The 20,119-nt window shown below is 45.7% G+C and overlaps 1 protein-coding gene across 1 annotated transcript; it reads left to right on the plus strand.

The window, feature by feature from the left end:
* Nucleotides 1–1,992: 1,992 nt before the first annotated feature.
* Nucleotides 1,993–12,829, plus strand: LOC125935111 (ral guanine nucleotide dissociation stimulator-like). Its single transcript, XM_049648815.1, has 6 exons — nt 1,993–2,274; nt 3,203–3,395; nt 3,993–4,052; nt 4,998–5,191; nt 5,447–5,882; nt 12,709–12,829. The coding sequence occupies exons 4-6, from the start codon at nt 5,080–5,082 to the stop codon at nt 12,827–12,829; spliced, it is 669 nt and encodes a 222-aa protein (XP_049504772.1). The 5' UTR covers nt 1,993–2,274; nt 3,203–3,395; nt 3,993–4,052; nt 4,998–5,079.
* The last annotated feature ends 7,290 nt before the right edge of the window (nt 12,830–20,119 follow it).

The raw sequence follows: 20,119 nt of genomic DNA on the forward strand, positions 1-20,119 counted from the left end.
TTCCCTCACCCTTAGTGGCTTCCCCATAAACTTAACATCTCACAGGCCCAGAGGGCCAGGAATTCAGCAGTGCTCAGCTGAGGGCCTTGACAGAGCCTCTCAGGAGGTTGGGGATGTTGTCATCACTGAAACAGAACCTGCTTCACTCAACCCCTGAGCTCACTTCAGGGTGGTGGCAGCATTCAGTCCACATCGAATGCCTTAGTTCTTCCCTGTTGTCTCTCAGGGCTAGGCTGGGTGTACCTGTCTGTGTCATTACTCAACACGGGGGTGGTTCCCCAGTGTGAGGATCTGAGAGACAACACAGAGAGTGACAGTGAGCATGTGGCTGGGCCATGGACACTTTATCAACAAAATTTGGTTGGCTTGGGGTCACATTCCCATCTTCTTTGGAACAGAAATCAAACACTAAGTCCATATCACACTCCAGGAAAGAGATTACACAAGTATGTGTTTACAGGATGTGGGGATCCCAGGGAGCCCCTGGGAGGGGAGGAGAAAGTGAAGACCCTCGCTGGGTCAGTGCCTTGCCCAGAATCACAGACTGGTAAAAAGTCAGAACCAGGCATGAACCCAACTCCATATCCTCAAAATGGGGTCCTTGACTTGACCCAGGTTTTCTGAGGGGGCTTGGGAAAAGGTTGTGTTACTGTATCTCTGTGCACACATGGAGGTGGCGTGGGGGTGAGGTTGAAGAGGAGCATAGCAGAAGACATTCCAGCATGGTCTTCCCTGAGGAGGACCCAAGGCTAGGGCAACCCACTGAGTGCCACCCTGTTCCCATTGTACCCAGTGGAAAGGGAGGGAATGGCTCATGGCACACTACTGACAAAGTCTACATAAAAGAGAGTTCTGACCTACTAGGCCACAACTCCAATCCCTTCTGTAGCGATTGCTTTAGAAATTAGAGAACCTAAGCTCTTAAGAAATTTTTGGCCATCCTTCCCTAGGTGGGGATGTTATCTTCTGGGACTCCAGAAAATGAGCACTGGTAAACACACATACACACACACACACTTGAATGCACACACGTACGCGCGCACATATGCCCACTTGGGATCAGAGGAGCAGCAGAAACAAAGGAGGTGAGAAGTTGAAGTAAATGTGGTTGGATAAATTTCCATCAGGTGACACCATTCTTCCAATTTCACAGGTATCATCCCACATATGCCTGAGGACATCCTGAGGAAGTACATGCTAGAATTATCTCCACTGGGCAGAAAAGACATGGACCATCCCTGAGAAGCACAATCACGAATCTGGGACCAGAAAGAGGTAAGAATGAAGAGTTATGTCTCAACCCAGATATGTCTTACAGCTGGGACCCTGGCTGCCCCCAGACCTTCCCAGGGGGCTGTGGAGAGGGGTGCATTGGTGTAACTGTGGACCAATGTGACATTTCATGGAGAATGGGGGTGAGCAGTCAGCAAATAGAGGACGATTTGCATAGGTGTTATCCCAGGAGCGGACTCAGGAGGTGGATCCTAGGCAGTGACATCACTTTGCTCACAATAGGTCTCAGGAGAGCTTGGAACTCCTGTAACCCGGCACCCATGTTCTAGTTAGGTCCCATACCAGGCTCACTTGTCTACAGACACAGAGAGTTTGGGATATTCTCTTGTTGTTTTCCCAGTTACCAGGGCTCTGGATACCAGAAACCCCAGTGTAGTGTACAGGATTATTCGGATGTTGGAGAGGTTTCCTTCACCCATGCTGGTGATGCCTCAGGATGTTTTCCAGGAGGTCACATAAGGTAGTACAGAGCAGCCTAGAGCAGGCCAGGTCAGGTCAGGTCACAGCTCTGAGCCATCCCTGGGCAACCCCATCCCCTTGTGTTCAGTTTCAGGGAAAGGGGGACACGTGAGGTGCTCCTGTCCTGGACTGGAGGAGGTTGGATGGCAGTGGACGACCTGATGGACCCATCATGGCCATGCAGATGTCATGCTGGGAAGGAGGCAAAAGGGATCTCTGAGGTCCCTCTAACCTATAACAGGGTTAGTCCAAGGCTCTCAAACCATGTTGCTTCTCCTCCTTGGGGGTGGGGGGGTGTGCACACTGTTGTGTCATATATTTAGAATGAAGTCACATGGGTCTGAGGACAAGCAGAAGCAAGCAGACAGGGCTTTGAGGCCCCTGACTGCCTGCTGGGCACTGTCTTTACAGAGGTGCACTGCAGAGATGGGGCAGGAGCTGAATGATGAGAACCCCTGCTCTACTTCCCTGAAGGACAGGAGGAAGCCCCGTGCCATCAGCAGGATGCTGCACTGGCTCAGGGTGAGTGAAGGTACCAGGGAAACCCAACACCCAAGGCCCAGAGGCATTGAAAAGAATCCCAGGGCACAGAAAACACACTGATACTCCCCTGGTATCTCTCATAGACTCCTGATCCCAGATGAATCTGGAGCCCCATCTGATCCCCAAACATGCCCTCATGACCCAGCCCCTGCCATGGCCAGATGCAACGTCACTCTCCACTTATTTGTAAGAATATCAGAAAAGAGATGTGAAACCATTTCACGTCCCATTCTGTCTAGAATATATTGCCATTGTTGTATATGTTTCCTCAAGGACTATTCCTATTCCCAGGTGTCCCTTTTCACCTGACCATCCTTGCACACCTTCTTCATGTCTCACATATGTTCATGATGAACAGGGAGATATTTACCCAAAGGACATGGGGCTCATTATATTATGTCTATTGCTCTGCACTTTGGTTGCCAAGGAACATGCCCCTGGGGCCCCTCCAGATCATTCTGGAAATGAGACCACTTACCTCACCCATTCAGCCCTTCACAAATGTGGGACTGTGACATGATTCCCTTCTGTTACCATGTCGCAGTGCTGCACTGAACATCCTACATGTCCTATCACCCTGATGTAACCTCTGCCAGGAAATGTCCCTGTCTTCTGATCCCTAGAATGGACCGTGGTGTTAGAAATCGCAGGGAAAATGCTGTTAATGCAGGGAGGTGCTGTCCATACTCATCTAACAATCTGACCTCAGATCCTAACATGTTCAGTCATTCCCCACCTCAAATTCTCATGTGAATGCCAAGATCCTTTTTCCTACTGTGGGCACCAGGTCTCATTCTTTCGACAAGTCGCTGAGGGCTTGGGGGTTTGGTCTGCATTCTGGACCCCAACCCTTCTGATGTCCATGGTGCTGTGTCTGACTTTGTGTCCCTCCTCTGTTCTACCTCAGGATAAAAAGGCCACACCCGTGAACGAGAATGAGAACTGTGTGGAGTCGACCATCGATGCAGGCCTGCTGAAGCAGCGAGTGGAGCACCTGGTGCCCGCCTTCCTAGGGAGAGACCCCACCTACTTCTTCACATTCTTGGGCATGTACGAGCTTTTGCTACCACCCAACAGGTCCTGGAACTATTGTTTATGAGGTGAGCACCCTGACCTTCACAGCCTAGTGTAATTCAGCCCCTTAAAGCTTTGAGTCTAAGGAAAGTCACCAAACCTCCCTGAGTGTCACTTTGTTCCTCTGATCAGAGTAGAATAACTACAGGTACTCAGTGGGGGCCCTGCATAGAAAGTGACCCTGGCTCTGTGGAAAGATCTGCTAGCAGGGCTGTGTCTGTGCTGGGTCATCTTTGTCCTCTTCCCCATGATCAAGTTTCTGCCTCATCCCCCACTGTCACCAGGTGTTGAGTTGGGCTCTTTTCCCATTTGAAAAGGAGATTTCAGGCTCTGTGTGTCTGAGTCCTGGGTCAAACCAGTCAAGGATGCCCAGGATGAGCAGGAGGCCCAGACCCACACCAATATGTGTGATGGAGCTGATTGGGGGCCTATCATTCATCAAACATACAGAAAGCCCGACTACATGCAGGCACTTCTGTAGGAGCTGACTAGGATCCAATGCACAGAGCATACAGCACCCTCCCCTCCAGAGCTCAATTCTAGTCAGCAGTCAGTGACTCTGGATATGACAAGAGGTAGTATCCACAGGAAAGCTGATATGATGCCCTTCTGGCCTCCTCCAGATATGGCTGCTTCCTTCCTGACACTGAGGAGGATGGTGGACCCCGGGAGCAGGAGAAAATGTGAGTAGGCTGAGCTCATGCTGGAGGGCCTTCCTTCTCCAAGACAGCAGTGCTGAGACTGTGTGTGGGAGGGGCTTCAGGACCCAGCATCCCACACATCTGAGAGTCCTGTGAGAGGGCAAAGCTCTGAGGGCTTCTCCCTGGAAGCAAGGAAAGGGGTCTTGTCCTGTCTGGTAGAGGATAGGCTGTGGGCACAGTGAAACAGCAGAGGGCATCCAAGGACAGATTCTGCCCCTTAGAGAGTCCAACCCCATCCCCTCCCACTCACAGGCTTGTCTCCACCCCCATCAGGGGACCCAGAATAAAGGTTTTGGGGAGCATCACGCTCACCACCTTGTGGAACTTCGACAGTGTGTGCTTAGCAAGGGTTCAGGAGACACAGTGAGGGCTCAAGGACCACATATCACCCACACTATGGGAGAACCAGTGTCAGTGGGAGGACACCCACATGTGCACTAAGTGAATGAAGCAGCATAGAGACACAGGTCGTCATGTTTAAGGTATGAGGAGGGTCCCAGCAAGCCCAGGCAAGAGACAGAGTCCCTTTGTCCCAAATTTGTTCAGATTTTCATGTAGCACTAGTGTATGCAGTGAAGGCACTGACTCATCCTGACACCACCCCTCCACTCACGCACAGAATTCAATTCTAGTGAGAGGTAGGCAGAAGGACACACCAAAGAGTATGTCTGGCTTCCTCAAGAAGGACAGAGACGACCACATCATTGGTTAAGGGGTTCCCGTCAAATAGAATTTTCACAGCCCCTCTTCAGTGACCAGGACTCTCTTAGGTGGGAAGGCCAAATCACAGGTGGACAAGGTATAGAACTACCCTCTGTACATCCAGGAGCAGGAGGAATAGAGGCCAGGTCCCACAGGCCTGTCCTGAGACATCAGTGCGGGAGGAACACCCCATGTTGATTGTTCTGGCTACTTTTGTATCCCCAGGGCCATTTCCTCCATCCTGGGCACCTAGCTGGACCACTACCCCGAGGACTTTTTCCAGCCCCCATATTTCATCAGCCAGAAGATGCTGAAGGCATATGTAGGGACCCACATGCCCGGCTCCGAGCTGCAGCACCACACCCGCCTTCTCTACTCAACGTGGAGAAACTGTGAGACCAATGAATCAGAGTCTCTGGGTGACGAGGACTCTGGGTGGGAGATGTGGGCATGTGGATGGGACAGGGTTTGCCACACAGAGCACGTTTCCTGAGACTGCGAGTGGGCTAGGAGTTGTGAGTAGTCTCAGATCACTGTTCCATTAACCTGCCATCTGGGAGACTTCCTCCTGGTGGGTTCTTTGACTCAGATGACAATGTCTGCGGGAGAGGTTTCCTTTATTTGGAAGGGTCATGGAATGGCAATCACGGTGATGACACTTTGTATTCTTGAAGCTATGGTACCAGCTCCAGAGCAAGATCCAGATGTCCCTCAGGAGCTAGCCCCCACTATCTCTGTGGTGCCCACTGGAACTTCGCAGCCCAGGCTGCCTGAAGCCACCACTCATTCTGGAGCTCAGCAGTTAGAGGAAGCGGTGACCCTCCCTTCAGCGTCCCCACCAGTGGAAGTGGTAGTCCTAGCTCTGATTCACTGTCAGGAGCTGGAAGAGCCACCTGCCCCTTTGGTGGACCCACAACCTGAGCAGCCTCCAGCCCCAGCTGGCGGAGTCATGGACGGGCTGGAGCAACCACCTGCTGCAGCTGGGCAACCAGCCTCAGCTCCCGAGCAGCGCCTCATGTTGGCTGCAGCCCCAAAAGATGAATTCCCTGACCCTGTCATTGCGTTGTTGGTAATTTTTGTTGTTTGTATGGAGGTATTTACTGTCCTTATGTATTGTTTTATAAATAAAACATAAATTAACTTCAAAAAAATTTACTCTGATCCTTTTTTTAAAATTTTTTTTAACGTTTATTTATTTTTGAGACAGAGAGAGACAGAGCATGAACAGAGGAGGGTCAGAGAGAGAGAAGGAAACACAGAATCCGAAACAGGCTCCAGGCTCTGAGCTGTCAGCACAGAGTCCGACGTGGGGCTCGAACTCACGGACCGTGAGATCATGACCTGAGCCAAAGTCGGATGCTTAACTGACTGAGCTACCCAGGCACCCCCTACTCTGATCCTTTTAAATTACAACTTCAAGTGTCATCACATACATTCACCGGATTTTACACCCATGACCACTATGTACTTCTAGAACATTTCCATCACAGAGACATGTGTACTACTAATCACCATGGCTCATTCCCTCTCCCCAGTCTCTGCAACCACCGATCTCGGTTTCTGCTGCTTTAGCTCCTCTAAAATTATCAGGTATGCAAACACACAACATGGCCTGTTGTGTCTGGCTACAACATAAGGGTGATTAATACTTGGTTAAAATTTCATTGAAACTAATATTTTTATGACAGAGGAATATTCCCTAAAGAACAAAGATTATGTGAAGCTCCCTACTTGAAATATCTTCATTATCTGGCATGGGGACCCTTTGAGGTTTGACACAAGAGCAGAAGCCAGAAGAGAAATGTCTGGACCAGAGCAATACCTTGAAAATCTTTCATTTTCCTGGACAGGCCATGTTGATATTGGTCTAATGTGAATATTATAAAAATACCTAAATGAAATATTCAATATTCCATGTATGCTAATCTATTAGGCAATAAAGTATAAAGTTCTTAAAGGTTTTCTACAGGTGACATTTATTTAGTAAAATAAATATTTAAATAATGAGAACAGGCACCAAGGTGGCTCAATCGGTTGAGTTTCCGAGTCAAATTTGGCTAAGGTCATGATCTCATGATTCTTGAGATCAAGTCCCAAGTCAGGCTCTGCAATGACAGCTTGAAGCCCTGGTCAGGATTCTCCTTCTCGCTCTTTCCAAATAAATAGATATGAAAAAATAAATAAATACGGAGAAAAAATTTATATTCTTCGAAGAAATAATTACCCATAAGACATGGTGTCATCTTCCCAGTCCTTTTGCTTTGAGTGCAGCAGGTGTCTGTGTTTGTGTCTACGAGTGGTGTGACAGGTTGGGTGTGGAAGGATCCTGGACTATGGTCTTGTAGTACGTGATGTCCCCACAGTGGACAGGCACAGTCCTGTCCCATTCTGCATTCTCAGTGGCCACACATCATCATTTACTCTGCGTCTCCAGAAACTGAATGACTGGGCCAATTCCAATATCTTGACTCGCATCATTGTACAGAAGGGGACATCTGTACCACAAATCTTTCTTTAGGCGTGTACACCTAGCACAACATAATTTCTATGCATTTTTTGGGTGCTGCCTCCAGTTTCCAGTATCTACAGTCTCTTTATTACATTGGGGCCTTATGTGAAAAGCAGGGACCCCCGGGACTGCCTGGATAACTGAAGAATTAGGAGAACAAGCCAGCACTGAGGCCATCAGGGTACCTAGGAGTGACCCATGGGGCAGGAAAGAAACCACACTCCCTCATTCTGACCTCCTGCACAGCATCCCTGCCCCATGTCCCGGAACACACTTGTCCAGGCCCCATCCCATGACAAACCCCAGCCACCTGTGCGCCTCCTGTTTCATAGCTCTGCTTCTCAGTAGAGCAGCCAGTCCCTGCTTTCAGTCCAGTGGAGGATGCAGCCTGGGCCACTGCTGTCTGCTTGATGGCCCTCTACCCAGGCTGGTTCCCTTACTCTCAGGAAAGTACCCATAAGTGCAAGTCAGGTCAATGAGTTAAAGACCATGACCTGAATGTGTTCATCTTGAGGACTGAGTGACAGCAGCAAGAACCACTTGAACCTCCGCAAGCAAGAAAGTCCTTTACAAAGCACATCAGGAGCTCAAGGAGACTGCAGGATGGAGACTCAGTCAAGGGTTTGGCACCAAGTAAACCCCCCCCCACCCTTCAGGCTCCTCCAGCAGTGAAGCCCTGCACCTGCCAGCCCCATTTTTGGGGAACAGTGTCCTTGTCATGAGCAGCCACACAGCACCCTCTGGTGACCACAAGACACACAGGAATACTGCAGGGCTCCCTGATCTCTCAGCAAAGAAAGTGCCATTCCAACTTAGACATCCTCAGAGGATTCCAGGCAGATCAGAAACAACTCTGTAAAATTCAATGACATTGAGGTGCCTTTCAGGAAGTCTATGAAAAATATAGGTCTCTTCCCAACTGCAGTATTCTGAGATGAATTCACTGAGCAGTGGAGCCAGGCACTGGGTTCCAGGACAGAAAATAGAGACAAGGTGGCTACTTCCCAAGATGCACAGGGTGTGTTGTGGGAATGTGTTGGGAAGGATATGTCTATGTCACAGCTCTCTGTGTCTTTTTTAAAGAAAACGTATATCCAAACAAACCTTATTTATGGAGTTGTTTGTATCAACCACAAAACATTTCAGAAAATTTGCATAGTATCACTCCATATATCTGCTTACTCTCATCTAAATTCGATCACATCATCCTATATTCCCAGGTACTTTTTCACTTATTAGGAGTGCATGATATGTTATATAGAGACTTCAGTAACTCTACAACATTACTGTTACACCTAATAAATGATTTCAGTAATGTTAAGATATGTATGTCGATATATATAATGTGCTTAATTTCTTTACATGAATCACAAACTATCAGAGAGAGAAATTAAGAAAAGAATTTAAAATCACTCCAAAAGAATAAAATACTTAAGAATAAATTTAGCCTATGGGCACCTGGGTGGCACAGTCAGTGAAGCATCTGACTGTGGGTCAGGTCGTGATCTCATGATTTGTGTTTTCAGCGCTGCATTGGGCTCTGTGCTGACAACTCAGTCTGGAGCCTGCTTCAGATTCTGTGTCTCCCTTTATCTCAGCTTTTCCCCACTCATTCTCTCTCTCTCTCTCTCTCTCTATCTATCTATCTTTCTCATAAACATAGAGAAGTTAAAAAAGAAAAGAATTATTTTAAACAAGAAGATGAAGACCTCTTTACTAAAAACCAGAAATCAGTGGAGAAAGAATCTGAAGAGACAAAAATTAGCAGAAAGACATTCCATGCTAGTGGATCCCAAGAATTAAGATGGTCAAAATGTCCACACTACTTAAAGCCATCTACACATTCCCTAGGTGTGTTCCCTATCAAAGTTTAAGCACGTCTCCAAAAATAGAATAATCCTTCAATGAGGACAGAACCACAAAAGGCTCTGAATACCAAAATCATTTTGAGAAGGAAGAACACAGTTGGACACATCATGCTTTCTGATTTTAAACTAGATCTCAAAGCTACAATAACCCAAGCACTATGGTATTGGGGTACAAACAGACACACAGATCATTGGAACAGAACTGAAGGCCCAGAAAGAAACCCAAACATATGTAACCAATTAATTCACAGCAAAAGAACCAAGAATATAACATGAGGAAAAGGCAGTTTCCTCAATAGGTGGTGTCAGAAACCCTGGGCACAGAAAAACAACATGCACAGAAAAACAACTTGACACGTATTTAACACCACACACAGAAACGAAGTCAAAATGTATTAAAGACTTACGACCTAAAACCAGAAAAATCCTGGATAAGAACTTGGGCAGAAGGTGTGGGAATTCGCACAACTATGTCCTGAGTTAGGAGATTATAGGGGACGCTTTGCAAAGCAGACCACTGCTCTCTGGCCTTTCTGCAAACAGCCAGCAGCAGTTCACTTACCTAGTTGGTGTGTATCTGGGGGGCAGGCTAGACTTCGCTTACCTAGTGGATGTGTATCTAGGGGTTGGGTTCTGCATGTGCTCACAAAGTCTTTAGTGTCTAAATTTGGTTTGCACCATGTCTTCAATACATTCTTTCTAGCATGTGGCCCACTGATGTGTTGCACATTGTTTGTAGGTTTAATGACTATGGGAGCTTGAGAGCAGCTCGTGGAGATGTCCCTTAAACTCCCTGTCACCTCTCTTGACTTGCATGGAGTCTTAAGCAATCATTTCTGCTGTCCTTGGCTTTGCTGGACAAAGCCAAATGCCAAACCCATGAGAATGTTTTTGATCTCAGTCTTGACACTGAGTTTTGGGATTTGACACCAGAAGCCAAACCTACAAAGGAAAAATAAAGAAGTGGGACTACATGAAACTAAAAAAACGAGTTCTGCACAGTAAAAATATCTTCAACAGAATGAAAAGGCAACATAGTGAATGGGAGAAAATACTTGCAAACTACATACATGGTAAAGGGTTAATATACAAAAGATATGAAGAACTCCTACAGCACAACAATGCAAAAGCAAAGAGCAATTATGAAACTGGCAGAGTCCTGAAGAGGCATTTTTCCAATGAACACATACAGATGGCCACCACATACATGAAGAGATGTGCAATGTCACTCCACATTAGGGAAATGAAAAGCCAAACCCAAAGAGATATCACCTGAAACCTGTCTGAATGGTCTTATCAAAAAGACAAGAAATTACAAGTGTTGGGTAAAAAGACAAGAATTACAAGTGTTGGGAAAGCGAATCATTGTGCTCTGTTGTTGCACTGGAACTTGTGGCAGCGGCAGTCAAAAACAATATAAAGTTTCCTCAAAAAATTCAAACGAGAACATCCATATCATCCAGCAATTTCCTTCAATTACCCTCCTAGGTATTACTCAGAACACTAACTCCCAAAAATACCTTCACACCTGTATTATGCCACATTATTTATAATAGCCTGGAGGGCATTATGCTAAGTGAAATAAATCACACAGAGAAAGACAAATACAAAATGCTCGCACATATATGTGGAACCTGAAACAAAAAATAAGAAAAGAAACTACAAAAATCCTCAAAATATAATAAAACAAACCCATAAATACATAAAGATGATTGCAAAGGTGAGGGGCAGGAAGGAGGGAAATAGCTTAAAGGTCAAAAGACATTAGTGAATAAAAAAGACCATGTCAAGAGCGAAATAGAGAGTAAATGTGACTTCAATATCTCAAATTCTAGCTTGCTCTATTTCAAAGACCTTAGTTCATTCCATTCCATTCACCAGACCTACCTGAATAATAAGGAATTTTTATGACTCGGCAGTTTTTGAAAGATGAGTTCTTTACTTAGTATTTCATATCAAAAAGGACAGAGTGCTTAGATTACTAGGTATATTAGATTTTCAATTATTTTTTATGGTTTATTGAAGTATCATTATGTCACAAAAATCTGCTTTGATCTAAGTGGACACTCTCATCACTCTTACCATATGCACATGCCACTGAAACAGTACAATAAAGGTAAGGTACATTGTCCATCACACAAAAGTGATTTTTTTCTCCTTGTTGTAGCGAGTGTTTTGCAATGAAATGTTTTGGGAATCGAGCTCATGTATCAAATTCCATGTGATGGGTTATGCAGAATATAGTAATCATGGTAATCATGAAAATAATGATATTCAAGATAATCATAATCTCCTTAATTCCTCAGAGAGACAACTCACCCCCTGGGGACAAAACAGATGCTTAGGAGCGTGAGCTGCTAAAAGTGGCCTACACCACACCATCTTACTGAAAACATAAAAGTACCAGTCATCTTGATATGTAAGTTTGTGAAAGCCTCTGCTCTTAGGCTTTTGCTTTCAGTGAGATCACGGTGCTGCCTTCAGGATGTTTTCAACCTTTGAGACAGGATTGGAACACTCTATTGAAATGAGAAATTCCTATGCAACAAAACAGTGTCTTTGGAAAGAACTGGGTCTCTAACGCAGTCCGGACTACATACAGGCCACGGCACCACACACACACACACACCCCAACAACCTGGGAGAGGTAGAACCCATGGAATGAAAGAGCATTTGCTCAAGAGCTGATTTCAAAAGGAGGCTGAGAGGCGAGCACTGCCTGCTCAAGTACACATGCACTGGTTTCTAGGGACACGGTGGGCTCAGAGTCACTTATCCCTCATGCTCCCTGGTGAGTCCCGGAGGAGTTGTGATTCCTAAGGTCTGAAACTCTTGAAACATAGAACGAATGCAACACAGGAGGCGCTCCACAGAAACATGAAGCACCACACTCCACGGATATGAAGAATAAAACTGACAAGTCTGCCTGGACCAAGGAACTTTTCCATACACCTTCCTTGGGAGAGTGAGAAGAAGACATTCCCACCCAACATTTCCCAAAAAGATGACTTTGTACTCAATCCAAAAAACCCAGTCCTCTCCAGCAAACAACTCCAAGTAGGAAAGAGTCTGGACCACCCTCTAAAAGAAAGAAGCTCCACTTGTTCATCGCCCATTTGCTTTGAGTTCATTGATTGAATGCAAATTGCCTTCAGAAATGAAGAGCTCAACAGGGAGTTGCACAACCCCTAATTCAGACTCCACACCCCATAGTCCCATTAACTCCCATGTTAGAGGACCGCCTTTAGCACAAAGCGGGGTGGGATCTCCCTGCCCCAGCAGAGAGTGCAACTTTGCTGCCAGGGGTGAGGCGGGGCAGGGCAGGGGGTGTGGAGGGGGGAGGCAGGAGGCTTGTGTTCACCTGAGGCTTCCACTCGAAATGGCTTCAACAAGTTCCCTGGCTGGGCTCCAGCAACTCAGGCCCACCACCCTGACTCTCCCTGGAATGTTTCTCTGGAATCTGAAGTCCCTGTGCTTCATTTTCACAGGCAGGAATGTTGCCTCCTGCTCATGGCTGCGACTTCCCTGGCCCTGCCTTGCCATTTTCCCACACCTTCAGGTCCACGCGTTCGTTCGTGCATTCGCACCTCCACCCTCCAGCCACAACCCAGTCAGACCTCAAGGGCACTCAGGGCGACCCCTGCTCTGTACCTGCGCTGCTCCCCACCAAAGGAGCCTAACCCCCTACTGGATCTCGGGACCTCCTCCTCCAGGGAACCAGGATACAACCCATAAAGTCACTCCTGAGTCCTCCAGACAACAGCCAGAAAGGAGCTCAAGAAGAACCCGGGAGCACAAGGGAGAGGGGGTGGGAATGGAAGGGAAGACAGAGAGGGGCAGGGGAAGGCCACATGGGACCCTGTCACGGGGATCCCTACCTCGGCAGCACCACGACTGAGGCAGGTCCTGGAGGGAGGCTGTGGGTCTCAGCTGCTCCACCTTTAGGCTTCTTGCAGATGGTCTTGGGGGCGACTGGGGGCATCGCATCGCGCTCAGCCCCTGGCAGTGTTGGCACTCCACCAGCGCAGCCGCAGCCAGAGGTGCCCCAGGGAGCGCGGCCCACACCTTGGCCTTTGCCTCCAGGAGCAGCAGGAGCAGCACGGCCGCCACCCTCCGGGGCTGGAGGCTCATGGCTCCGAGTCCTCTCCGCGAGTGCCCCGCTACTGCTAAGTCTACTGCTACCTCCACAGCTACCGGGTCACAGGCGCCAGGCAGCAGCACGTCCCCGGTGGGGGGTGGGGTGGGCTTCAGCCCCTGACTTGCCTAGAGACTTGGGGGCTTGGGGCAGCAGGCAGTCTGGGAGCCAGGACGCAGGGCACAGCTGCAGCCTCAGCTGCCTCACTGGGCTCCGCCCCTGGCCCATGCGCCTGCGCGCACCCATGCCCTTGCTCCTGCACACCTGCTTGGGTCCGGATCCAAGCCCTCCCTCCTCACCTCCCCCCCCCATCCGCAGGGGGCACAGCTGCTGGGCGCCAGAGTCTGCAACAACGCACCTCGGTGGCCCACCAGATGGTCTGACCGCCTACCCACGAGCCTGACGCCCAGGAGCCAGGAGAGGGCTCCAGAGACCAGGCCAGTGGGAGAGGGACTGTCAGGTGTCTCCTCCCCAGGTTGGAGACCTCCCTGTCACCCCTGAAGAGACCCAGGAAGCTTTTGCAAAGTTGGTTTCACAGGGAGGTGGCTGTACATGAACCTAGTGCTCCCTCTTGCATCCTAGGCTATATTAATATAGCCACCACTGCTCTCTTTTGGTTATTGTTTGCATGGAATACATTTTCTTCCTTTCATTTTCAACCTGTTTGTGTCATTGGCCTGAAAAAAAGTCTCTGATAGACAGCATATAGTTGGATCATGTGTTTTTATCCATTCTTCCAATCTCTTTTGATTGAAGGGTTTAATTCATTTGTGTTTAAAGTATCCATTGATAAGGAAAGACTTCTCTCATGCTATTTGTTTTCTATATGCCTTATAGTTTTTCTGTCCCTTATTTCTTGCATTACCATCTTTTTTTTGTTTTCAGTTGATTTTTTGTAGTGAAATGCTTAATTCCTTTCTCATTTCCTTTTGTGTATATTGTATAGCTATTTCTTTGTGGTTACTATGGAGATTGTATGAAACACTCTAATGTTAAAACACTGTAATCTGGGGGTGCCCTGGTGGCTCAGTCGACTGAGCATCTGACTTCAGCTCAGGTCATGATCTCATGGTTTATGAGCTCAAGCCCCACATGAGGCTCTGTGCTGACAGCTCAGAGCCTGGAGCCCACTTCAGATTCTGTGTCTCCCTCTCTCTCTACCCCTCTCCTGCTCTTATCTGTCCCTCTATCAAAAAATAAACATTAAAACATTTTAAACACTAATTTGAATTTTTACCAGCTTAACTTCAATAACAGACACAAAGTCTGCTCCTTTACAGTTCTGTCCCTTCCCTTTCAATGGCTGATGTCACAAAATTACATCTTCATATGTGATGTACCCTAAAACATAAATCATTAGTTATTTTAAATGCATTCATCTCTTTTTTTTAATATGAAATTTATTGTCAAATTGGTTTCCATACAACACCCAGTGCTCATCTCAAAAGCTGCCCTCCTCAATACCCATCACCCATCCTCCCCTCCCTCCCACCCCCCATCAACTCTCAGTTTGTTCTCAGTCTTTGAGATTCTCTTATGCTTTGGCTCCCTCCCTCTCTAGCCTCTTTTTTTTTTTTCTTCCCCTCACCCATGGACTTCTGTTAAGTTTCTCAGGATCCACATAAGAGTGAAAACATATGGCATCTGTCTTTCTCTACATGACTTATTTCACTTAGCATCACACTCTCCAGTTCCATCCACGTTGCTACAAAAGGCCATATTTTATTCTTTCTCATTGCCACATAGTATTCCATTGTGTATATAGACCACAATTTCTTTATCCATTCATCAGTTGATGGACATTTAGGCTCTTTCCATAATTGCATTCATCTCTTAAATTATGTAGAAAACAAGATTTTAAGTTACAAATTAATGTTACATTAATGTTAGTTTTTACACTAATAATCATTTTTCTTTAAATTTATTAGTCTCTTAAACAGTGTAGAAAACAAAAAGTGCATTACAAACAACAGTTACAATAATACTTTTTATAATTGCCAAGGCATTTCCCTTTTCTGAGATGTTTATTTCTCCATATGGCTTCGAGTTACTCTCTAGTGTGTTTTCATTTCACCTCTCAAGATTCCCTTGAGCATTTCTGGCAGGGCAAGTCTACTGGCTGCAAACGCCTTCAGCTTTTGTTTATTTGGCAATGTCTTAGTTTCTTCCTCACTTCTTTTTTTTAATTTTAATTTTTTAATGTTTATTTATTTTTGAAGGATACAGAGACAGAGGTGAGTGAGGGAGGGGCAGAGAGAGAGGGAGACACAGAATCTGATGTGGGCTCCAGGCTCTGAGCTGTCAGCACAGAGCCTGACTTGGGGCTCGAACTCACGAGCCATGAGATCGTGACCTGAGCCGAAGTCGGACGCTTACCCGACTGAGCCACCCAGGCACCCCAGTTTCTTCCTCACTGCTGAAGGAAAGTTTTGTCCAGATACAGGGTTTTTGGTTGGCAGATTTTTTCTTTTAGCAGTTGGAATATATTAGTTCATTGCCTTCTGGCCTCCATAGTTTCTGATAAGAAATCTGCTTATGGCAGATGCTTATGGCTATCAACAATAGCCAAAGTATGGAAAGAGCCCAAATGTCCAATGATGGATGAATGGATAAAGAAGATATGGTACACACACACACACACACACACACACAATGGAGTATTACTCGGCAATCAAAAAGAATGCAATCTTGCCATTTGCAACTATGTGGATGGAACTAGAGGGTATTAAGCTAAGTGAAATTAGAGAAAGACAAATATCATATGTGCTCACTCACATGAGGACTTTAAGACACAGAACAGATGAACACAAGGGAAGGGAAGTAAAAATAATATAAAAACAGGGAGGGGGCAAAACATAAGAGACTCTTAAATATGGAGAACAGAGGGTTACTGGAGGGGTTGTGGGAGGGGGATGGGCTAAATAGATAAGGGACATTAAGGAATCAACTCCTGAAATCATTGTTGCACTGTATACTAACTAATTTGGATGTAAGTTTAAAAAAAAAAACTCACATTAAAAAAAAAGAAATATGCTTATGTTCTTATTGAGGATCCACTGTATGTGATGATTCACTTCTCTCTTGTTGCTTTCAATATTCTTTCTTTCAATTTCAATTTCAATATTCAAAGTCTCTGGCTTTTGAAAGATTGATCATAATGTGCCTTGATGTGGCTCTCTAAGTTCCTCTTACTTGGAGTCTGTTCAGCTTCTTGGATGTTTATATCCATGTCTTTCATAAAATTTTGGAAGTTTTCAAACATTATTTCTTCAAATATTCTCTGTGCCCCTTTTTATCTCTCTTCTATTTCTGACACTTCCACAATGCATATGTTGGTCTGCTTGATGGTGCCCTACAAGACTCTTAGGCTCTGTTCACTTTGCTTCAATCTTTTTTCTTTCTGTCCCTCAGACTTGATCAATTCCATTGTCCTGTCTTCAGTTCCCTGATTGTTCCTTCTGCTTGTTCAGATCTGTATTTGAATCCATGTGGTAAATTTCTCACTTCACTTATTGTACTTTTTAGCCTCAGAATTCCTTGTTGTTCTTTTTTTAGGTTATTGCTTTAATGATATTTCCATTTGTTTATACATTGTTTTCTTGACCTTCTCCACATATTTCTGAGCTATTTGTTTCTCTTGAGCATCTTTAAGACACATATTTTAAAGACTTGTCTAGCAGATGTACCATTAGGTATTTTTCAGGAACAGCCTCTTTATTTAATTTTTGCCTTGAATGGGCCATACTTTCCTGTTTCTTTGTATGATTTGTGATTTTTTTGTTGTTGAACATCAGACATTTGAATCTAATAATGTCATAACTACGGAAATAACATCCTCCTCTCCTTCCCCACAGTTTGCTGTTGTTTTGCTAATATTTTTATTTTTATTTTATAAAATTAATTGTTGTAGGCTGTCTCTGTGCTGAGAATAAGCCTGAAGTATAGACTTATGGACTTCTCAGGTCATTTCTGAGCTTTTCCCTGGGATGCACGCTCTCTTTCTAACTTTCCTGGTATATGCACTTGGTTTGGAACATCCTAGTCTTTACTGTCTAGCTCTTAAAGAGGAAAAAGTGAAAAATGAAGGGATGGGGAGAAGGGCACTGGCCTTCCCAGCCAGAGCAGGGAGACACTTGCAACAGCGTGGGGAGGTGCAACAGGGGCTGCCTGCCTCTTTAGTCAGTAGCAGCAAACACCATCAGAGTGCAGAGTACCTATATTTGAAGGACAGGGTCCCTTTGCCCACCCTGCTCCTGCTTGCTATGTGCAAGCTCCCCAAGGAATATGTGCCCAGTGGCCTTTCAAGGGGCCTGAGTTGAGGACAGGTGACTGCCACTGAGCTGAGAGCTGAAATTGACCAGGTGAACTGTAATTTACCCTCCAACTCTTCCCTGTAAGTGACAAGCGTTCAAGAGACTTAAAAATTCCAAAATACGGTTGACCCTCAAACAACACCAAGGTGATGAGCACCAACTGCCTGTGCAGTTAAAATCCGTGTATAACTTTTGACTCCCTCAGAACTTAACTAGTAATAGCCTACTGTTGACTAGAAGCCTCACTGACAACATAGACAGTCAATTAACACATATTTTGTATGTTATATGTATTATATACTGCATTCTTACAATAAAGTAAGCTGGAGAAAATGTTAGAAGAATGTCATAAGGAAGAGAAAATATACCACCTGTACTGTACTTTATGTATCGAAAAAAAATCCATACCTAAGCAGACCCACACGGGTCCACTTGCACCTGGTGTGAGGGTAATGGAGGAGATGTATGTGGGGGAGTATACAATGTGTAAATGGTGGAGGAGGGTGATGAGGGAGCATCCATGTGTAGCTGGGGGCAGTAAGTGATGAGGAGTACACCATAGGTACATGGCGGGGGGGGATGCTGGTGATGGGGGAGCAGCCATGTGTAAATAAGAGGAGGGTGATGGGGAAGCACACCATGTATACATGGTGGGGAGGGTTTAGATGGACACAGAGTCTTTTAGGCAGAAGAAATCACAGTGCAAAAGACACCAACATCACAGCCCAGTAGGTTTGAGGTAAAGCAAAGGCCAGTGTGCAGTGGGAGTGGAAGGAGCCAGGAGGACAGGAGCAGGAGAGGTATGTGGGAACAGAAGAGTAGGAAGAGGGGGAGACTTAAGAGACGGAGAGGAGCTTTGTTAGCTATTGTAAAGACCTCTGACTGTGAGCAGGGCAAGGTGGGTGGACTTTGGAGAGTTGTGAGTGGAAGCCCTGACCTCTCTTTGACCATTTGCTTTGTTGGAAACAGACCAAAGCTGGGGAAGGGGGAAGCAACAAGGCTAGTGAGGAGGCTCCTATGGTAATCTGGATAAAAGGAGGCAGCAGGAGAGGGGCAGACAGGAGAAACTGTCATGATGGCTTTTAGCCTGAGCAACTGGCAGAACAGACTAGCCCTTTGCTGAGTTGGGAAGATTGGGTGGGGAGGCTTGGGATGAGGTGGGGTGAAGACCAGGCCCTCGGGGTCCTCCCTCACTTCTCTCCTTCATTTGCTCAGCTAATGATGTAGGGGGTATTCTTTTATTCCCAAGTGGGAGCAGATGATTTATTTGCTCATTTATAGATTTCTTAAAACTACAAGGTTTAGAAACAGCAGGGGAAGCAACTATTGCCACTTAGGGAGCATTGCCTCAGGCCCGGAGCTAAGTATAGTCTACGGATCAACTCATACACAATTACCCTAAGAAAGTCTCTTACGATCTCAGCCTCATAGTCAGGAGCTTGAAGCTTAGGGAAACTGAGTCACATTCCCAAGATCTGATAAAGAGGCATGAAGACAGAAATGAACCCGAGAGCATCCTAGCCCAGACCCTGAGGTATGTGATTTCTGCTTTTGTAAACCTACCCAGATTTTCTTTGTGGTGTACAATTCAATAAATTCTTTTAAGTGCTCCATTAATTTTTATACTTCGATCAAGTCAATAGTAATGCAAGGGCACTCCACATTCTTTCCTTTCATTTCTAAGTGTTTGTTTCACACACTTGAAGTTATTCAATACATATAACTCAAGTTATGTCTTCACAATACACAATTATCTTAATAGTGTGAAAAAGGCTTCCTTTATATATGTGTATATATCCAGAAAATCATGGATTATGTCTTCAAAGATAAATATCTGTTAAAAAATATCAGTAAGCTGAAAGAAGGGAACCAGGAGAAGAACTGACTTGAATGTATTACCCATCACAAAGAAAAGGTGGGGGGGGGGTGCTTACTCTACTGCTTCTTTGGGAGGAGGGGGAAGGAGTTAAAAGGAGTATCTGTATTAGGTACCTAATAATTTCATCCTGACCTGTCAGGGTCTTATAGAGATGATGCAGTTGAAATACAGCTGAGACACATGTGAACGCTGGGGCCCCAATGTGTCACCAAACTTTGTGAGCAAGGTTAAGTAGGGAGAAAAAAAAAAAAAAAAAACCTTCCACCAAAAGTCTTGACTTTTTCTTTCCTGGTTGTATAAATCAGAAGTTGATGGAAGAAAATAGTTTTGCTCAATTCTGACAATGTTTTGAAACAGAAGCCAAAATAACTGCTAAGAATTCAGTGTTAAGTGGTATTCCACAGAGCAAATCCTAGAACACAAGGCAGAAAAAGAACAAAGGCCATCACATCACCCCAGCACACATGGACTAAATTCTACTCCGGTCCTGTGGATCTCAATGGTTCATCCGCAGGTTTTGATGCTTAGCTTCTATGAGATTACTTATTGCCATCACTGGCCCCCCGCATTTTGTTCCTTATCCAACACCTAGTACTCCCCTGTGCGGTCCTATTCTACTCACTGGGGATCTTGTTAAAATGCA

The sequence above is a fragment of the Panthera uncia genome (assembly GCF_023721935.1).
Source record: "Panthera uncia isolate 11264 chromosome A1 unlocalized genomic scaffold, Puncia_PCG_1.0 HiC_scaffold_17, whole genome shotgun sequence".
Lineage (NCBI taxonomy): Eukaryota > Metazoa > Chordata > Mammalia > Carnivora > Felidae > Panthera > Panthera uncia.

What these genes read in the sequence shown, in the direction of transcription:
- LOC125935111 (XM_049648815.1), top strand. Translation starts at nt 5,080, where the DNA reads ATGCTGAAGGCATATGTAGGGACCCACATGCCCGGCTCCGAGCTGCAG. An exon ending in CAATGAATCAGAGTCTCTGG is followed by an intron (nt 5,192 to 5,446) that starts GTGACGAGGACT and finishes GTATTCTTGAAG; the next exon opens with CTATGGTACCAGCTCCAGAG. An exon ending in GAGGTATTTACTGTCCTTAT is followed by an intron (nt 5,883 to 12,708) that starts GTATTGTTTTAT and finishes CCACACCTTCAG; the next exon opens with GTCCACGCGTTCGTTCGTGC.